Genomic DNA, 20,446 nt, shown 5'->3' on the forward strand with positions numbered 1-20,446 from the left:
TAATCCCAGCACTTTGGGAGGCCGAGACGGGCGGATCACGAGGTCAGGAGATCGAGACCATCCTGGCTACACGGTGAAACCCCGTCTCTACTAAAAATACAAAAAACTAGCCGGGCGAGGTGGTGGCGCCTGTAGTCCCAGCTACTCGGGAGGCTGAGGCCGGAGAATGGCGTAAACCCGGGAGGCGGAGCTTGCAGTGAGCTGAGATCCGGCCACTGCACTCCAGCCTGGGCGACAGAGCAAGACTCCGTCTCAAAAAAAAAAAAAAAAACAAGATAATAGATGCATGGAGATTGAAGAAGGGTGAATAGGAAGAGTACCCTTTGTATAATGAGAAGACTCAGCAATATGTGTTCTTATGTCTCTTTCGGCTCTAACTCCAAAACATAGCAAGCTTGCAGAACATCATTCATGCAAAGTATTCCAAGGGGCCCCTTGAAGCAACAGAATGGTCTGTCTCCTTTCATACCACTAATGTGAACACGAATAGAGAATAGTGGTTGAAGGATTTCCAAAGAGTTGTTGTTGCAAGGGTAGCAGAAGTGAGGCTACTGTGACTAAGTGGGCTACAGAAATGCTGCAGAGACAGAACTGGAGACCATGAAGAGACTCAGAATTTTAGCGATAGACAAGACCTTAGCACTGTCGTCTCAGTCTAGAGATGAAAACATGAGTCTAGACAAGTGAAATTGATAGCCAGAGTGATATAGCTAGAGGCAGAGTTGGACCATCAAGCTAGAAATCTTGGTTCTTTAAGCTGTACTATCTGTCTTGCTTTCCAAACTGTTCTATGTAATTATGGACTACCAGGAAAGCAGGTGTGTACAATACAGAAGAGCACGTAGCAAGCAGAATTGAAGAAGTTTCACCCTGTCTTGGTCCTAACTCCTAAAGCTCAAATAGGCAGTGGGCACTTCTTCATATCAAGAGACACGAATCTTTTCATATGTGCCATGTGAAAATGAGAGCCAACTGTTTGTGTCTCATCTGGATAGAGAAAACCTAAATTAAAATTGTCTTAGGATTTTAATGTGTAAGGGCATATTTGTAAAATTTGAATTTATTTGAAAGTGGGTTAATATGTTTGCAACCTGTCAAAATTCCCCTCTCTTGAGTGAAGAAAAACTCCATTCAGGGTTTCTAAAGTAAGAGAATCAAATCTTTTTAGAGCCAACTACATTCACTTAGAAAAAGAAAAATATTTCAGCCAAGTCTTTTTCTGCACATGGGCTCTTTCATAATACTCTTCTTAAGTAGAAACAAGTCTGTAGCTGTTTTTCAATCAGTTCCTAAAGTTAAGACCCCTGTGACTTTCTTATACCTATTCAGACAAAAAATACTTATTACTGAAATTTTATTCACTTCCTCCCACAAACGTTAGCAGAAGCATACACTAAATATAAACGTGTTCCTATTTCTACTCAGACACAATCCCTTCTTTCTTTTTATTTTATTTTTTATTATTTATTTATTTATTTATTTTTGAGACGGAGTCTCACTCTGTCGCCCAGGCTGGAGTGCAGTGGCTCTATCTCAGCTCACTGCAAGCTCTGCCTCCCGGGTTCATGCCATTCTCTTGCCTCAGCCTCCCGAGTAGCTGGGACTACAGGTGGCCCGCCACCACGCCCGGCTATTTTTTGTATTTTTAGTAGAGACAGGGTTTCACTGTGTTAGCCAGGATGGTCTCGATCTCCTGACCTCATGATCTGCCCAATCCCTTCTTTCTTATAGTGAAACTACTGATTCAGTATAGCAGTCAAAGACAAATCTAAGTAAATACACTTGACTCAAAACCTATGTATCAAGAATAAATACTGTACTTTATGCATTTATAGATATTTGATTAATTAATAGCATGATGAATTTTTTTCCTAAAAGGATTCTCTTCTATGGTGGAATGGCACCCTGGATGATTAAAACTGTAGCAGCAAACAAGACCTCCACCAGGTAAGAATGCAGAGTGTGAAATATCATGCATAGCCACACGTGGATCTTTATATACGTGTCCATGTGTTTGGTTGTATTTTTGCTTTAAAAGTATGTATTTAGCATTTCTCCTAGGTCCTCAGTAACATCTTTTTTTAAAAAAATAAATGCGCCGGGCGCGGTGGCTCAAGCCTGTAATCCCAGCACTTTGGGAGGCCGAGACGGGTGGATCACGAGGTCAGGAGATCGAGACCATCCTGGCTAACACGGTGAAACCCCGTCTCTACTAAAAAAATACAAAAAATTAGCCGGGCAAGATGACGGGCGCCTGTAGTCCCAGCTACTCGGGAGGCTGAGGCAGGAGAATGGCGTAAACCCGGGAGGCGGAGCTTGCAGTGAGCCGAGATCGCGCCACTGCACTCCAGCCTGGGTGACAGAGCGAGACTCCGTCTCAAAAAAAAATAAAAATAAAAAAAAAAATAAATGCTTAGAGATTGTTTTATATCAAACTAGCTTCCATTGCTAACAACTTGGAGAATGTCCCTCATACATGGAGCTCTTTCACAGGATTGACTTTTCATATTAGGAGTGTAAATAAAAGTTATTCCTTGGTTTGTGTATTACAGATATTCCTGAAAACAAAGTCAAGTCATATTTCTAAAGTACTAGCGTCGGCTTAAAGAAATGACAAGGTGAGGTCTTTCACAAAGTAAGAATTCAATGTATGATTTCTCCGCTATATAAATCTGGTTGATCATATAGTTTCTATGACATAATTGGTCACAACCATTTAACAGGGCTTGATGCTTAAAAAATAATTTTCTACTTGTTCCCTTTTCTAAAAAGGAAGGTTTGCTTTGTTATGCCCAGACCGTTTGTTCCCCGAAGAAGACCACCAGAGTCCAGAGTCAAAGGCAAGCGGCAAGGATCTTTAATGCAAGTTCGAACTTGGTCCCTCCGTTCTACAACATACAAGAGGGCCCCAAACAATGCGTGCGCTTGCTTTTTATAGCTCGAGGTAAACAGGACTTGTCAGGTTACAGAGGAACAAGGCATTTCTCTAGGCTACAGCATTACAATTGGTTTACATGTTAATGTGAAGTTATGCTTTTAGCAGCCTTCTTATCGGTTCCTGCGCTTTTACAAACGGTTGTAACCTTATTGGAGCTTCCCCAGGTGTTGTTTTTCTTAATGTGTTTGTGTCGGGCAGGCATATGGGGGGATGTGATGTGCTCAAGGCTGTGATGTGTTTGTGTCGGGCCCAGGAAGTAGAGGCATGTGGGGGGATGTGATGTGCTCAAGGCTGTGATGTGTTGAGGAATGTGTTCTTTCAGCTTCACATCAGAAGAAACGTTCACAAGTTGAAATGAAAAACTTAAGACTTGATGGCTTCTTTCAAAATATAATGGTGACCCATTACTTGGGTCTCCCCACCCCTGCCCCCAGCTACACCACTCACGAGCATTCTGAAGGGTCTTTGGAGAGCACAGACACAACAATGCATGCAAGGGTTCCTGTCTAGCCATAAAGCAAAACCGTCCTTCAGGGCGCAACGCCAAGGGTCCATCTAGACATACCGCTCGTGACAGATGTTGCCATTGATGAGGCTAAAGGTGGCCACGGAGGGGTTGGTACTCTTGAGGGAGGTCATGCAGGTTGTACTCCTTCCAGTGCTGTGAGACCGGATGACCAGGCCAGGCTGGCAACAGAGGAGCTGAGTGTTGAACTGTTTCCTGAAACTCTTGCTCAGCAGATAGAGGGCAAAGGGGTTCACGCAGGAGTTGGTGAAGGCCAGGAGGCGGGCACAGATGCTGGTGACAAAGTGGAGCATGGAGGTGTCCACCTCAGAGTAGTGGTAGGAGCGGTACAGGTAAATGACGTGATTGGGGAGCCAGCAGAAGGCAAACAGGCCCACAAACACCAGCACTGTCTTGGCAAGTCGCTTCCGGGATTCAATCTAAGGAGAGAGTCACATGGAGAGAGAAAGAAGAAGCAAGGGACAGTGTCAGAAGAATGCAGAGAGACAAAGATTCAGGCAGAGAAAAAGACAGGGAAAAACAATTAGGGCAATAGATGAGTTCACAAAGCCACAGAAAAAGAGTTCAATAGGAGAGGGCAAGAGAGAATCCAGTAAAACGAGAGAAAGGCAACAGAAACAGAAAAGGAAAAAAAAAAAAAAAAAGAGTCAGAAACACAGAAATGGATGAGCCAGGAAGCAGAAACCCATGAGGAAGAATAGAGTTAGAACATACCACTGAGAACAGATCTTTAAACAAAGTTGATTACATATTTGACTGGATTGCAACATGAAATTCTAATAAGTGCCCCCTTTTTCCTCAGGAGAGCATTGGTGCAGTTTATCAGCCATATGACTTCATGTCTTTCTTTTCTCCACGGTTAATAATTTTTTATTCCCTCTGATGCTCAAAAAGAGCAGCCAGCTTTGTTCTTCTTCATTGGCTAAACCAAGATAACTCTCTATTATTATGATTTTAAAATCTTGAGTTATCTCTGGACTATAATCTATAGAAAGGGACTGTGGCAAAGAGGGATGGGCATCTCCTTTTTCTCCCAACTCCATCCACTACCTCAAGGGGAAACATGTTTCTCCATAAAGAGTTTGGGGTACAATGGATGTTGGCTAATGAGAGGTTTTTCAAGTAGGAAGGTAGTTTCATTGGAAATTGCCACTCTTCCCCCACAATTGAGATAAATACATAAATAATGAACTTTAAAGGGTAAGGTCTTTAAGTGAGTCAGCTATTCACTGAAATGGAGTGGGGAGTGTTTCTACTTTTCCATCATGGATGCTACATGATCCACACCTGAGCTAGAAGGCAAGCACTGACCAAGAGGAGGGAGCCAGAGCCCTTGCTTTCTACCATTTGTTTGTACCTCAACGATGAAATTATGGGGTGTTATAGGGAATAAGAGAGAGAGTCTAATCATATGGAGGGCATCTTGCATGCTGGGCACTACAGGCCTTACATATACTCTCTCTTGTAATCTTCCAATAGTTTTACAATGTAGGGATTATAAGCCTATTTGATAGGTAAGAAAACTAAGTCTCAGAGAGGCTGAGTACATCATGAAGCTTGGACTTGCGCCCAAATCAGTGTGAGCCCATCCTAATCAAACTACTTCTTTTTCTTCAACTGGCCTCACTTTCCAGCCTCCTCTGCTTTGTCTCCATGTGGTAATCCTCTTTCTAGGCAAACAATGTGACTGGAGTTTAAAGAAGTCACATCCCATGAGCCTCAAAGCTTTATTTATTTATTTTTAAAATACAACTCTTTTTCAGATTATTTCTCAAAAAGAAACCCACACTGGAAATCTTTCAGGTTCACAACACCTCCCTAGCTTAGGTCTTTAACAGGAGAATAAGATTATAAAGAACACCTTGGGTTTCCATGGCCAGGCGTTTCCATTTAGCATCTGGCCGCACATCACCCACCTCATCTAATTGCAGATTCAAGTGTCATGGCTTGTCAGTGGGGTCCAAAAGAAATGCAAGGGATTATATCCCCAAGGAGGAAATGAATCAATCGTAAGCACCTACCTGCTTCTTGACATGTATATTCCCTTCCACGGGAAGATTGTAAGCACTCTGGATCAGATTTTTAGCAATGAAGTAGTAGTAAACAGAGATGATTGACAGTGGGATGACGTAGAAGACCAGAAAGGAAGCCATGGAGTGGATTTTGGGGTGAAGCTCATTAGAGTGTGGGTATGGGGCACAGCTAATGAAGGTCTGGTTGGTGCTTTCCTCATGGAAGGGATGGAGGTCAGAAAACACAGCCTCTGGAATGGCCAGCAGCATGGAGATGATCCAGATAAAGGCGGCTTTGAGGCAGATCTTCATCAGGGCATGAGAGGCCTGGATATCCATTGGCCGGACAATGGCTTTGTATCTAGGGCAGGAAAGAAGGATCCCTATCAGTTGCATAATATTCTGAATACCAGAGCCAGGACTAAGTTGAGGCAAGCGAGACACCCGGGGTACAATATTTAAGTAGGTGCTCACTTTCAGGTCCTGAGGGTGCCGACTCTGAGCTCTATGACCCTGAGAGTGAGTGCCTCCTTAAATTTTGTACTCCAAATAACCACTTGCTTCACTCTAAACTAGCCCTGAAGGATGCCTTCTCCTCTCTCCAGAAGTACCATTCCGCTGATACTCTCTTTTCATGTTAATTCAATTTTTAAAAATTAACATAAATATAAATTGTGTATATTGACTGTATATATACACAACATGATGTTTTAAAATATGTATACATTGTGGAATGACTAGATTGAGCTGATTAACATATACATTACCTCACATACTTATCTTTTAAAAATGAGAACAGTAAAGGCCGGGCGCGGTGGCTCAAGCCTGTAATCCCAGCACTTTGGGAGGCCGAGACGGGCGGATCACGAGGTCAGGAGTTCGAGACCATCCTGGCTAACACGGTGAAACCCTGTCTCTACTAAAAAATACAAAAAAAGCTAGCCGGGCGAGGTGGCTGGCGCCTGTAGTCCCAGCTACTTGGGAGGCTGAGGCAGGAGAATGGCGTAAACCCGGGAGGCGGAGCTTGCAGCGAGCTGAGATCCGGCCATTGCACTCAAGTGCGGGCGACAGAGCGAGACTCCGCCTCAAAAAATAAAAAAAATAAAAAATAAATAAAAATGAGAACAGTTAAAATCTACTCTTAGCAATTTTCGAGTGTGCAATACATTGTTATTAACTATAGTCACCATTTTGTACAATTCACACTCTCTCTTGATTTTAAGAATACCTCTTAGAAAAGCTGACGTTCCCTTTGTTTTTCTTATTAAATCATAGAAATTAATAACAAGGCATGTTGCTTAAAGGACACAGAGACAAGGAGGCTGGCTTTTTTTTTTTTTTTTTTTTTTTGGCAAAACCTTCATTTTGAGTACTCAGATCCACTTCAGGGAACCTTAAGTCATTGAGTATTTTAAATATGCCTCTTTCTTTTTCAAAGTATGCATAATAAATGGTCCCCTGAAAAAATAATACCCAGGAGAATCCCTGTAATTTTCACATTGATTTTTCCCTTGCCTTCCTAATCTCAACTTTATCTTCTCTTGAAGTATTTAGGTTCTTCCTGGTTTGTGAGCTATTTGTGCCCATGTCTTGGGTGGAGTATTCTGGGAAGCAGACACTGAGATGAAGTAAGAAATGAAAGTTTTATTGAGGAGCAGTACCTGTGAAAGGAAAAAGGGGAGGAAGTAGGATAGGAAGAGGGAGCTTGTCAGGTCTATACCAGCGAGGATGACTAAACATCTTGGTTTGCCTGGAAATTTTCCAGTTTTAGCATGGCAAATCCTATATCCTGGGAAATCTCTCAGTCCAAGCAAACTGGGATAGCCGGTCATTCTACGCCAGCCCAATAGGAAGCTTAGGAGCAAAGATTACCCAATGGGGAAGTCCTGCTTTGGGTGGAAATTGCGAGGCCCATGTATAATCACCTTACTTAGTCATTGCATGGGGTCACCCCAAGAAGAATGTGATCTCAGTTACTACCTGGCTCAGTCACTGGGCAGGAATCACTCAAGAGAACATGACCACAGCTTGAAAGCTGAAGTGGACCCTGAAAGAACAGGTAGTTGGAGGTTTCAGCTAACCGCAACCCCCGCAGCTGGGCAAGTCTCTTCTTCAAGGGAGGTCTGAGCAGCACATCTCCATGTCTGCCCACTCCCCATACGGTCTCTAGCACAGTGGGCGACAAGACAAGGGCACAGTTATCTTGTGTACACCTATCTGAGAACCCACTAGAGCATGAGCCTTTGGTGGGCAAAGAGTATGTCTTTTTCCATCTTGGAATCTGCCAGCACTGTGATTTGCAAGCTCCACACAAGTTTGTTCAATTGAACATGAGCTACTATAATGTGGAAGTTGATATGAGTTGAGACCAACTACATGTGAGGGTGTTTATTGCTGAAAATGCTGCGTTTAAACTGGGTTCTACCTACGATACTCTTTTATATCATGGACTTCAGGGAAAGGGAATACTTATTTCCACTTGTTTTCATGTTGATTAGACCTCCATTGGTTTACCACTCTTGGTTGCACCCTGACTCCTCACTCACTTTCCTCCTCCTACCAGGGAAGGGGGAATGAATTATTCAGTGGCGAGTTTGGGAAAAAGAACCTGGCTTGTGCATTGGGCTCAGGGAGGACTATGGTTGTTTTACTGGCCCTGTCTAGAGGAATGGCAAGTGTAATATAGAAGATAAGAGAGTGTCTGCAAGTTCATTATTGCTATAGACCTGAGTTACAGTCCCCAAACTGCTTTATCAGACATAGATGCAACTAGTTTTTATCATAGTCTCTCTGATTTCTTTATCTGGCTTTCTGTTCTCAAATTAGGTAAGGAAGAGAGGGCTATAATTTATTAGACACCCCAAACCCCAAAATTCCAGAACAGTACTACAGTACTGCTTCAATGTACCTGTGTTTGCTTTATTTTTAAACAAATACAAACACAAATAAGAATTTAAAAGAAAGTTCTATTTTCTTCTAATATCTTCTTTATTCATTAGCCATTTTAAACATTTTCCTAGCTTAGAATGTAGGCAAGAAATTGGTATCTTTAATTAAAGGTATGTGAACATCTTCAGCCAAAGATGCAGATGGCTAAAGATATCGCTAATAAATTTGTTAGAAATAAAATGATAACTAAGACTTCTGTCTGCATTTTCTGGCAGATAGTAGTCATAATTACCACTAACTCTCTGAGTAAAGGTGATTCACTCAGTCAGAAACCAGAGTAAATGGCTTACTTCCTTCTCTTTTAGGAATCTTGTCTTCCTAGATGCAAAGTACCATGGGAACTATGCTCTTTTAAATTCACAACCTTTAAAATATAAAACATTTATAGTTTTACCAGAAAATTAATTTGAATCTAAATCTAATTAAGCCTCTAGATTTATGTGCCAGTCTTCAGGAAATATGGTGATAGAAGAACCTGCTAAATGATGCTATAAGGATACAATCAGCCAAATTCTGAATTGGAAAATCCAGGAATAATTACCCCTTTTTTACCAACAAATATATGGCATAGAAAATGAGGGAGAATGGTTATAGACTGACTGAAATGTATAAGACATATCAACCAAATGCAACGTGTAGACTCCTTTTGGGTTTTGAATCAAACAAAACAATGATAAAAAGATATTTGTAAAATCAATATTGAAGAAAATCAAATATAAATGTATTTTTGGTGATATCAAGGAATTATTTTGAATGTATTGAGTGTGATAACGGTATTGTGGCTATATGTTTCTTAAAAGACCTTGTTTATAAAAGACACATGCTAAAATATTTACCAGTGAAATAATATAACATCTAGTATTTGCTTTAAAGTATTGACATATTCATATATCACTTGTGCAATTAAAAATAAGTTAAAATGCATTGCAAACAATTTTCTGTTACGGTATGTTCCGAATATAGCAAATAAATGAAAGAAATCCCATTTACTAAGCTCTTGCCTTTTTCCAAGCAGAGAATAGAATCTATATTATCTCATTTATATTCCAGACAACTCCAATAGGTAGACATTATTATCTCCATTCTGCAGATGGGAAATTGAAGCTCAGTTTAATAGGTGGTAGAGTCAACATTCAATTTAGAACCAATGTTTTTTAGAACCCATAGTTCTTTCAGAAGAGAGCTTTGGGTAAATTCTTCCTAGAGGGAGGGAAATAGACCAGATGTTTCTCAAATGTATATAGAACATACAAAATGTTTCCTGCAAGTCTAATGGTTCTGTATAGCATGAAGCATATCAGTCTATATCCTCTTCTGGCCTAGATTGCTCTGCCCAGAGCTCCCAATGCAGGGAGACACCACTGGGTAGTTCCTGTTTAGGAGAGATGGCTGGTTGGATTGGAGTGGATACCCAATCTAAACCAGTCAATGAACTGCCTGGCTAGCTACTAAAGAGTTTCTCTTTCTCTTAAGCATTTAAACAGAAAAATAGAATATAGTTAGTCAGTAATAGATGCTGGAAATACAAGATTTTGATGTCAAGGAAAAGATCAGGGCAGCCATATTTAAACATGTAGAAGATGAATAAGCTGAGTAAAGGGACTGAGAGAAAAAGAATGAAGCAGACATAAGAGGAGAAGCTGAGATAATGTGGCCCTAAGTCGTATAGAGGGTATGGTTTCTGGCTTATGTACTAGTTTTGAATGTACAAGAGATCTCCTATTATAATTTTACAATCCTACCATCCCCTTTTTACTTGAGTTAGTTTGAGTGGCTTCTGTTCTTTGCCAACAAAAGAGCCTTATCTAAAACAATTAGATGTGATAACCCTTTAAAGTTATCACCAGACTTAGTTCCGAGATCATTTTGCATAGATCATTCCCCATTTGCTACCCTCTGAAAGAACAAGCTGTCCACTTTCCATTGTACTCAAGAGATAGACTAGTCTATGCCTCATTCCTAAATTTTCCATTACTTTCCTGTTTCCCTCCTTCTGTCATGCCCAATTCCAGATTCTTGATTCATTTAAATCCAATCCTTCCAAATTTCAGTTTAGGTATCATCTTGATGAAGCTTGTGCTGACCAATCTAGACCTTAATAGTTCCCATCCTTTCTCCCAACCTGTCTGACTTGTATGACAAGATTATCAACTCCTCTCATTTTCTGCTTATTATGCACTATCTTGAATTGTTTGCTAGTTTTCTATGGGGATGTCTTTTCCTTCTTTTTTCATTTTTAATTTTTGTAGGTACGTGGTAGGAATATATACTTATGGGGTACATGAGATGTTTTGGTACAAGCATGCCATGCATAATAATCACATCCTGTAGAATGGGGTATCCATCCTCTCAAGCATTTATCCTTAGTGTTAAAAGCAATCCAATTATACTCTTTTAGTTATTTTAAAATGTACAATTAAGTTATTATTGACTATAGTCATCCTGTTGTGCTGACAAATAGTAGGTTTTATTCATTCTTTCTAACTACTTTTTGTACCCATTAACCACCACTGCCTCCCCCCATCCCACTACCCTTCCCAGCCTCTGGTAGCCATCCTTCTACTCTCTATGTCCATAATTCAATTGTTTTGATTTTTAGATCTCCCAAATAAGTGAGAGCATGCAATGTTTGTCTTTCTGTGTCTGATTTATTTCACTTAACATAATGATCTTCAGTTCCATCCATGTTGTTGCAAATGACAGGATGTCATTCTTTTTATGGCTGAATAGTACTCCACTGTGTATATGTACCACATTTTCTTTATCCAATCATCTGCTGATGGACATTTAGTGTGCTTCCTAATCTTGGCTATTGTGAACAGTGCTGCAACAAACACGGGAGTGCAGATATCTCTTAGATATACTGATTTCCTTTCTTTTGGATATATACCCAGCAGGATTGCTTGATCATATGTTAGCTCTATTTTTAGCTTTTTGAGGAACCTCCAAACCGTTCATGGTGATTACACTAATTTATATTCTATGGGTATGTCTTTTCTACCTGACTTTTTCTTAAGTTTCCTGAGGTCAGAAGCTTACATCTTCTCCTCTTCTCTCTTTCCTGTCTCCCTAAAAATGTTCCAGGTTCCTTGCTCTACAAATCACTTATTTCAAAGTAGGGACTCGGCAAATACTTGCTAATTAATTGATGAATAGTATGTGACTTGCCGATGTGTCTCTTATTTCCAACTTCTCACAAATGAGTGAGAGAAGTTTCCCTTTTACACATTAAGTCAGTAAAAATAATTCTTCAATAGACTGACAAATTTGCTCCTCTGACAATATGGGGCTCAAACAATTGTTTCCCACTTCTGAAAACATCTGTGCTTCATTTTTCTTATGCAAACATTGGAAAGGTCACAAACATTCTCTGTGGCAAGATTAATGTGTCAAAGAGATTCTTGGCAAGTAGAAGTAGCTGGCTCCCACACTCAGGGTTGGAAACCTTTGCCCACAGAAAGGTATGTCTTTTATTCAAATATGGGCAGTTCGTTTATTTTTAAGGATCCAGCATTTCAGCCCTTATTGTCCATAATTACCTACAGAAGTCTGTAGTTATTGTTGCATTACAATATTTTTAAGCCTCCACTTCAATCCTAATGTATACTATGTGGAGAATACTGAGGTAAAGAAGATAATTAAATGAACCAAATGGTCTCTAGGGTAACTGACACATTGCCTGCCTTAAAATTAGAATTCTACCTGATGAGATTTGACAAAACTATTAAACATCAACTTTATTTTCTCCTGAGAATAGCAGCAAGAATTTTTCTGAACAACTGAGGCAATTATCAGCTGGCGTGTATGATGATTATAACCCAGAGCAATGGAATCTTATCTCTCTCAGCTATTACTCCACAAATGGAGAACTTACTGGTCTTTGGTGCCCATCCAACTGTTATCTTTAAGTATGTAACAGATTGCAGTTATGCTTTTCTATTTTCTCCAGGATAAATATCTCCAATGCTCCTTTTCACCTCTTCTTAATATACTCTAGTTTCCTCTGGGTGCCAGTGCAGACCTAGGATCAAGAGATGTAGTTCCTAACGGTGATTCTACCAACTAGTTGTATGGTCTTGGATGAATCGTAGACTTTGCACTTCAGTATTCTCATCCTTGAACAGGAGATAATTATTTACTGACAGGGAGCTCATGGGGATATGTTAACAAAATAGCTAGAAAGAACCCTCCAGAAATTAGGTATTACATTCCCCATTACTTTAAGAACTGAGGTGCTACACTGAATGAACAAACAGAACTCATATCCCACTTCGCTATTCTACCCTCCACAAGGGACTTGCAATTCTTAGCCTCAAGCTTTTGATGAACCTATAAAGAAAGGAGTAAGGAGTCTTTGTGGTCATTTCAAGTAATATGGACAACATCGATGAGGGAAGACTGGGGAGAAGGGGAGTAAAGTCCCATCCTGTTAGAGAAGCTAAGGAAGAGTCAGAAGGTATTCCTCCAATAGGAACAACAAAGGAAGGAGACCAGGGAGGTTTTAGAACTTTGGGTGGCTTGTTGCATTTGGGGAGTATTAATGTTTGGGGATCTTCACGTTGATTGTTTACTCCGGCATTCCTCCATCTTTTGGCTCCTTTTCTTCATTGCTTTAATTTGTGCGTGAGCACCAACTTCTTGGAAAACCTCTATGATTCAGAGAGACTGAAGAAGCTAAGCTGGGGAAAAGAAATGTCTTGGGATTTGCTTTTGGCTCAACAGGGAGGGGTGAAGTGTTGGAGAGGGGTGAAACTCTAGTTTGTCCCACCAGGATGGGTAAAAAAGAGCAGTAATAGGGGCAGGAGAGAACTTCTGTCCCTGCGTGGAGGGAACAAGCTTAGTCAGCTTTGGAGCTCACAGGCCTGAATGTGTGATTAACAGGGCGTGGAGGGGTGAAGAGCTCCAGCAAAAGGGCAATTAAATAAATAATTCCTCAACTTTTCTGCTGTCAGACATGGGCAGGAATGCCTGATGGACTAAAAGGAAAAGAGCAGAATCACTGGGGAAATCAGGGGATGGAAGGAGGGGAAGAGGAAAAAAAGGAACAAGAGAAAAAGAAAGGAAATTGGAGGATAGGAGAGAAGGAGGCAAGAGAGAGGAGGAGAGGAGAGGAAAGGGGAGAAGACAGAAGAGATGGAGAAGAGAAGAAAAGAACAAAAGTTATATTCCATCTAGCAATGCAAATTGGGCCAGTTCCCTGCAGAAAACATTCATCTGGACCTTGTCAGTCTACTCTGATGCCCAAGAAGAAGCTGGAGTAAGGGTGGTGGGAGGTTGGAGGGGAAGTGGGGGCACTTAGGGAAGTATACCAACTCCCATTCTTTAAAAATCCTTTAAGAACAGAGCTTTAAGAAAGTAATAACAAATTGAACATACAACTACATTGTATGTATGTTAATGTATAAATTATATATATGTACTGCTGTACTAATATATTAGGTACAATTTCGTTCTACGTTACCAGGAATTATTGTTAATTTCATTCAATGTGATGGTGGCATTGGGTTGTGTAGAAGACTACCCTTGTTCTCAGGAAATATACACTGAAATATTTAGGGGTGAAAGGTGAGGATGTGTGCACCCTACTTTCCAAAGCTCAGCAAAACAAAACACAACAACATACACACAGAAAGAAAGAGAAAAAATCTAGAAAATGGTAATTGCTGAATGTGGGTGGGTATTATACAAGACTTCATAAACAAGTCAGGGAGAAAACATATGCTAAAATGTAGAATTTTTAAAAGATGAGCTAACAGTAAAATAAAATTTTAAAGACTACTTTAAATATTTTTTGTTAAATATTTTATCCTAGTTTATTGACAGTGAACCTGTTGCCATCAGAAAAGCTTATTATAACTATGATGTGACTGAATGTGTCATATCTGATTACAGCCTATACCAGGAATGAGGAAAGTGTCTTCTCTATTATATTCATATTATTCTCTTAGGCTTGCAATTTTAATATCATCTACAATCTGTGGGGTTTTGTTTTGTTCTGTTTTGTTTCAGCAGGAATATTTTTAAGCCACTTGCCCATCTGAGGAGGTTAGTTTAATTAAAACTAGATTATGCACAACACACATCAGTCGGCAATGCCTTCTCTTAAGCTAAAAGTGCAAAGAAGAGTAATGGTGTCCTATGTGAGCCTTCTAGATAGTGGGCCGCTCACTCCTGCTGCCTGAGCCACACATGGTAAGGAATCCTGCGATGTGGGTGAGCCTCAATTTGGATACTACATATTACTCATGTTTAATTCATCCTTATATTAAAATACAAATCAATATAAATAGAGGCTTTGGTACTTTCCCTTACCTGTCAGATCAGGCCACACCTTTCCAGGAGCATGTGAAGTTCACTTTGGGGTTCATTGTCCCAGAAGACACTTGCCAGAAAATTTGGCTAAGGCCTCAAGGGTTGTCTTTACCCCCATATACACGCCTTGCAGTTCCCTATGGCCTGAGGCCTGGAGTAGTGTCTGGGCTCTTTAAAATATTCAGAGGCCTCAAAGCCAGCAGGGTTCATCTGAGTGAGACCTTGATCTTAGAGCCAAGGTGAAAAATGGCACCAGTGAAGGACTAGAAACCAGAGGCTGGAACAAGGCTAGAGAAAGAGCTACTGACAGTGGGAAGGTACTGATCCTGGGATATGAGGGATGTAGAAGCTTAGGGATAAAATGGAAAGAGAGATGCAATTAGTTGTTGGACATCCTATGGCACTTTCTCATAAGGAGTTGGGCAACTATTGACCCTTGGGCCAAAAATGAGTTTCAGCAGAGTGATCCAATTTCAAAGCTCAATGCTAACCCTGTAAGGGAGCCCATCAGAAGGGTATATGAAGGATGAAATACTACAGTTGCCAGTGGATATGTTTAAAATGACAAAGGAAAGTAGTAATCCATTTAATTTCAGTTAGGTGTTCAAACATCCTGGCACACATTGTTCATTCCTCAAAAATGTTAGGGACAAACATACATTTATAACTTGTTAAAATTTTATGAGCCAAAATGTTTGAAAAACATTTCGAAATCCCATTTGCAAATTGTAGTTAGACAGAGCCTGCAATTACTCTACTGTGTAGCAAAGAAGATACACAGAGAACGGGAAAAAAAATCATAAAAAGAAAAATCAACCGTGCTCTAGGTGGAAGGGATAGTAGATTCAGGGTCATAAATTGCCTTTGTAAATTGTCATTCACCCCCAAACAGACCCCGAGACAAGGATTTCGGTGCAAGTAATTATTTGGAAGAAGATCCAGGAAGCACGGGGAGGTAGAAAAAGCCAGTAAAGGGTACCACGATGGGCAACTGGGGCACGTTCTTGCTGGGAATCCCCTGAGAGAGTAACTACTGTGCCACCAAAGGATGAGGTGGGTGGGGTCTTTACCCACCAGCTCTCCTCTCTGGTTGAGAATTGTCTGTTGGTGGTAATTCTGGGGCACTTCAGCCTACCTCAAACCTTTCCTTGGCCAGAGATCACCCTTGGTCAGAGAAACACAGGAAGCCTAGGCCTGTAAGTGACTTCTGAGTTGTGCCAGGGGATATGGATACCACCACTATGTACATTTTTTCTCCTGATCCGGTCAGTTTCTCAAACACATATATAGAAAATGAAATATCAGAGATAGTTTTCAGTTTTTAAATATATTTCAAATCATTAAGGATAAAAATAGAATTTCTAAATTATCATAATAAAATGCACTATCATGTTTTTCCAAAATAAGAATCATTACAGCTCAAAAATACCATCATGGCATATGAGTCACTGTGTCTAATTATAAAAATTTAACAGCACTAGATTTAAATAAATGTTTGGGAAAGGTTTTATAAATGGTGAAATAGTGACCCAGCTTTGTAGCTTACTGGGACCACTGGCCCGGGAGGTTGATCCTGGCAGTGTTGGGGAGGCATCTCCGTATGGTGCAGGAGTCCAAGACGGGGAGAGAGGGACTGGATGAAGACTGGGAACCGTGCACTCTAGTCCCACTTCTATGTTTAACTATTTTTGTGAAAGCATGTTGTCTCCGTTTCTTTTTATTTTTTGTTATTTAACAAAAACTTATATAGTACTCACTGTGTGCCTAGCACAAAGTTCTCAACACTTTCCAAGAATTAGAGGAAGCTGGCCGGGCGCGGTGGCTCACGCCTGTAATCTCAGCACTTTGGGAGGCCAAGACGGGCGGATCACAAGGTCAGGAGATCGAGACCACCCTGGCTAACACGGTGAAACCCCGTCTCTACTAAAAATACAAAAATTAGCCGGGCGGCGGGCGCCTGTAGTCCCAGCTACATGGGAGGCTGAGGCAGGAGAATGGCGTGAACCCGGGAGGCGGAGCTTACAGTGGAGTGGAGACCGCACCAATGCACTCCAGCCTGGGCGACAGAGCGATACTCCGTCTCAAAAAAAAAAGAATTAGAGGAAGCTTTTCCTCCTCCCCTACATAATAATACTAGAAGATAGGTATTACTATTGTCTTCTTTTTTTTTTTTTTTTTTTGTTTTTTAACACATAAAGAAACGAAGGCACTGAGAGGTTAAGTAACTTGTCCACGGTCACACAGCTAGCAAGTGAAAGAGCTGGGGTTTAAACAGAGACCGTCTAGCTTCTGAGTCCATACTTTAAACCACAAGATTTTGATGCCTCCATTTTCATGTGTGAAACAGAACTAAAGATACCGATCTTACTTACTATGATGAGGAGTTAAATGAGCTAAATTTTTCAAATGCACTTTGAAAAACAGCATTATTTAAATCGGGGTGCCCAATCTTTTAGCTTCCCTGAGCCACACTGGAAGAAGAATTGTCTTGGGCTACATATAAAATACACTAATGATAGCTGATAAGTTAAAAAAAAAAAATCTCATAATGTTTTAAGAAAGTTTACAGATTTGTGTTGGGCCATATTCAAAGCCGTCCTGGGCCGTAGGTGGTCCGCAGGCTGCGGGTTGGAAAAGTTTGATTTAATAAAAGGTTATTATTGTATTTCCTGAAAAGGAAAGAGAGTCCACTAGAATGTCAACTGGTCAAGATTTCTACGACAACCTCTTGGCTCCCTTATGAACATAAATAGCAGTCATGCTAATGGTGCGCTCACTCTTTTGACTAGGAATTGTAACATGTCATAAAGAAGTCAACATATTATTTAATGACAACATTACAAAAATTACAACAGTCCTATGATATATTAAACATAGATGATTCTCTCCCCATTTTAAAGATCAGGAAACTGAAGCTTAGAAAGTGATTTGCCCAAAGTCACATACATAGCTGACAACTGGAAGAACCAGGGCTCAAACTCAGACATTTCTTCAAATTTAATGCTTTTGAATTTATCTCCACTATGAATAATAGTGATGTACTAAATGTGATCCCCCAAAATTAATAAATAAAACAAAAGAAAGCAAACAAAAGAAAATGACAAAAATAAGGGGACTTATTGCTTAACGGGCATAGAGCTTCAGTTTGGGAAGATGAAGAAAGTTCTGGAGATGAATGACGGTGATAGTTGCACAGCACTATGAATGTCCTTACTGCCACTGAACTGTACACTTAAAAATGGTTAAAAGGGCAAATTTTGTTATGTATATTTTACCCCAATACAATTTTTAAAAGAAAAAAACGAAACAGCAAGAAAAGAAGAAAGGGAAGAAAGATGAAATAGTTTTTAAGCTTGTTATCATGCAACTTCAGGGGTATCTTAAGAACTAACTGAAATAGTTGCTTTGAGTCAGCAAAAGTATCAACAAGTAAGGCAGTTAAGAGACATTTTAGCTATTTTGAAGGACGTTTTTCATTCAAAAAAAGTTATTATCAAACTACAAAGAGCTTATTGTAAAAACTTAGGAGAGAATTATAAAAACAAAAATCATCTGTAAGTTTTGCATGTCATGTTTTGATATATTTCCTTCCAATTTTTCCTTTTGTCTTTTGTACAGAATTGAGAGTATACAATTCTGTATCTTTTCTTAATGATCTAGAGCATAAACATCTCCCAGTTTCACACAGATGCCCAAGACCCTGCTAGCCAACAGGCAGTGCTCTGCCCTTGCTTCTGGGCACCCTGACTTTTCAAAGAACCCTGGTGCTCACTAGAGGGCAATGTCCCTGCTTTCACAGGTTGTTCCTACAATTAGCTTCAGTGCAACACATCATGCTAAAATGACACAAAGCACCCCCTACTTCCCAAAAAGTAACACCTCTAGTATATACAAATCCAAATACAAAGCATATCTTAAGCAGCTACTTTTGCATGGTCCTGTACTAGGTACACGAGAGTTCAAACAAAAGCATAAGCCCTGGACACTCAGTGACACTTTTGCTCTTTCCATTTTGGAAATTAAGAAAGTTGATATACCCTGAGTAACAGGAGTATCAGTTTCTGAAGAGTAGGGTCTAGGTCTTGTTCATTTTCTGCCTACTTTATTTATGAATTAAATAAATGACTAAAACTAAAAATCTAGAACTATTCATCCAATTTGCCTGGCCTATAATGTCTTCCTTTCAGATAAGGAAATGGGTTCAAGATGCTCAAGATAACCCATTCCTCCCCTTGCATGCTCCTAGTCACACACACTCCTCTCAAGGCCTCTTACCCAAAATCATTCTGGATACCAACTTATTAGCCTTTTCCCAAGAGATCTCTAGAGCCAAAACACTTGATATTTCTCTAATCATTTCAAGACTAGAAAAATCACTGGGGGTAAACAAAGAAGTGATTCTCCCAAACTCAATTCCTCTTTTTGACAATTTTAAAGCAACTTGCTCACATGAGCCTATACTGAAAAGACCTTAGAGAAAGCAGCACTCTGCATGATGGAGAAACATTAAAAGGAGGTGGTGAGAAGCATCTGTTTACACCTTTACTTCCCCAGTGAACAATTTACAAGGCCCTGCCCTCATGGCCGCCACCCATGGAAATTGGAACCCAGCTAAATCTCCATTTAAAACCCCCTTATTTGTTTCATTTAAACAACTGTTAGCATCACACAGGACCCAGGTCATGCTGGAAAAAACACTTGGCTTAAAGATTTCGGCTTGCTTCTCAATTTCACTGTTTGCTAATCGTGTGATGTGGAACCCTCATTTCACCATCTAAAAACAGGGATAATGATAAGGATTCCAAATGATCTAAAAAGTTAATGTTCATGATATCATGGTGCCTCAAAACCCTGAAGCATCACACAGATGTATGCCTCTTCTTCACAATATTCCTTAGGAAGTTGTCCTGGCTAACTGGAAAGGGGTCGTGGATTCCCCGAGGTCCTACTCCATTCATCTAGGAAATTCTCACTGCTAAATAACCACCCCAGAAAGCATGCACACTCTATATCAGGGACAGTTAACTAAGACCCACTGACCAAGTCTGGTCTACTGCCTGTTTTTATATGGCCCGTGAGCTAAAAATGGTTTTTACATTTTAAATGGTTGAGAAAAAAAATCAAAAGAAGAACATTTTGAGATGTAAAAATTTCATAAAATTCAAATTTCAAGGTACATAAATAATGCTTTATTGTATCATCACCATGTGTATTTGTTTACACATTGTGGCAGATTCCACCCTACAAGGGTAGAATTGAGCAGTTGCAATGGAGACCGTATGGTTCACAAAGCCTAATATATTGCAGAAAAAGTTTGCCAAAAGTTTTACCGTTTCTGTTGTTCTCTGACTGTCCACACCAAAGCTGTTGGTTCCTTCTTTAAACAGAAGTAAGCTCATTTTCCATCTCACACAGCACTGTCTGTTAGACTTATTCATCTGTGATAATGAAGACAATAGGCCACTGACCCCTGTCGTTGGTCTTCCAGTACTAAGCACTCATCACTCAGGATGCTTAGTCTAACAGCACAGTTAAGCACTAATTTGGCATCTCAGGCTCTGCTTAGCACTATGGATATAATAGTTCCTGACCATTGAGGGTTTAAAATCTAATTGGGGAAGCAAGATACATCTAGGAAAAGCCCTTAATGAACCGTATAAGAATACTGACATATGCCTTTATGAAGAGCTCTTAGACTAGATGCTGCTA

General features: G+C 40.1%; 1 protein-coding gene across 1 annotated transcript in view; it reads right to left on the reverse strand.

Annotated features, from left to right (window-relative positions):
• Window positions 1–3,314: 3,314 nt before the first annotated feature.
• The window catches only part of GRPR (gastrin releasing peptide receptor), a 29,772-nt gene continuing 12,640 nt past the window's right edge, over window positions 3,315–20,446 (reverse strand). The window contains exons 2-3 of the mRNA XM_033201082.1: window positions 5,486–5,837; window positions 3,315–3,883 (exon numbers count right to left, since the gene is read on the reverse strand). Coding sequence (XP_033056973.1) covers window positions 3,494–3,883; window positions 5,486–5,837 — 742 coding nt within the window. The 3' untranslated portion in view covers window positions 3,315–3,493. The remainder of the gene's footprint in view (window positions 3,884–5,485; window positions 5,838–20,446) is intronic.

Source organism: Trachypithecus francoisi, unplaced genomic scaffold (genome assembly GCF_009764315.1).
Source record: "Trachypithecus francoisi isolate TF-2019V2 unplaced genomic scaffold, Tfra_2.0 Lachesis_group6, whole genome shotgun sequence".
Taxonomy (NCBI): Eukaryota; Metazoa; Chordata; class Mammalia; order Primates; family Cercopithecidae; genus Trachypithecus; species Trachypithecus francoisi.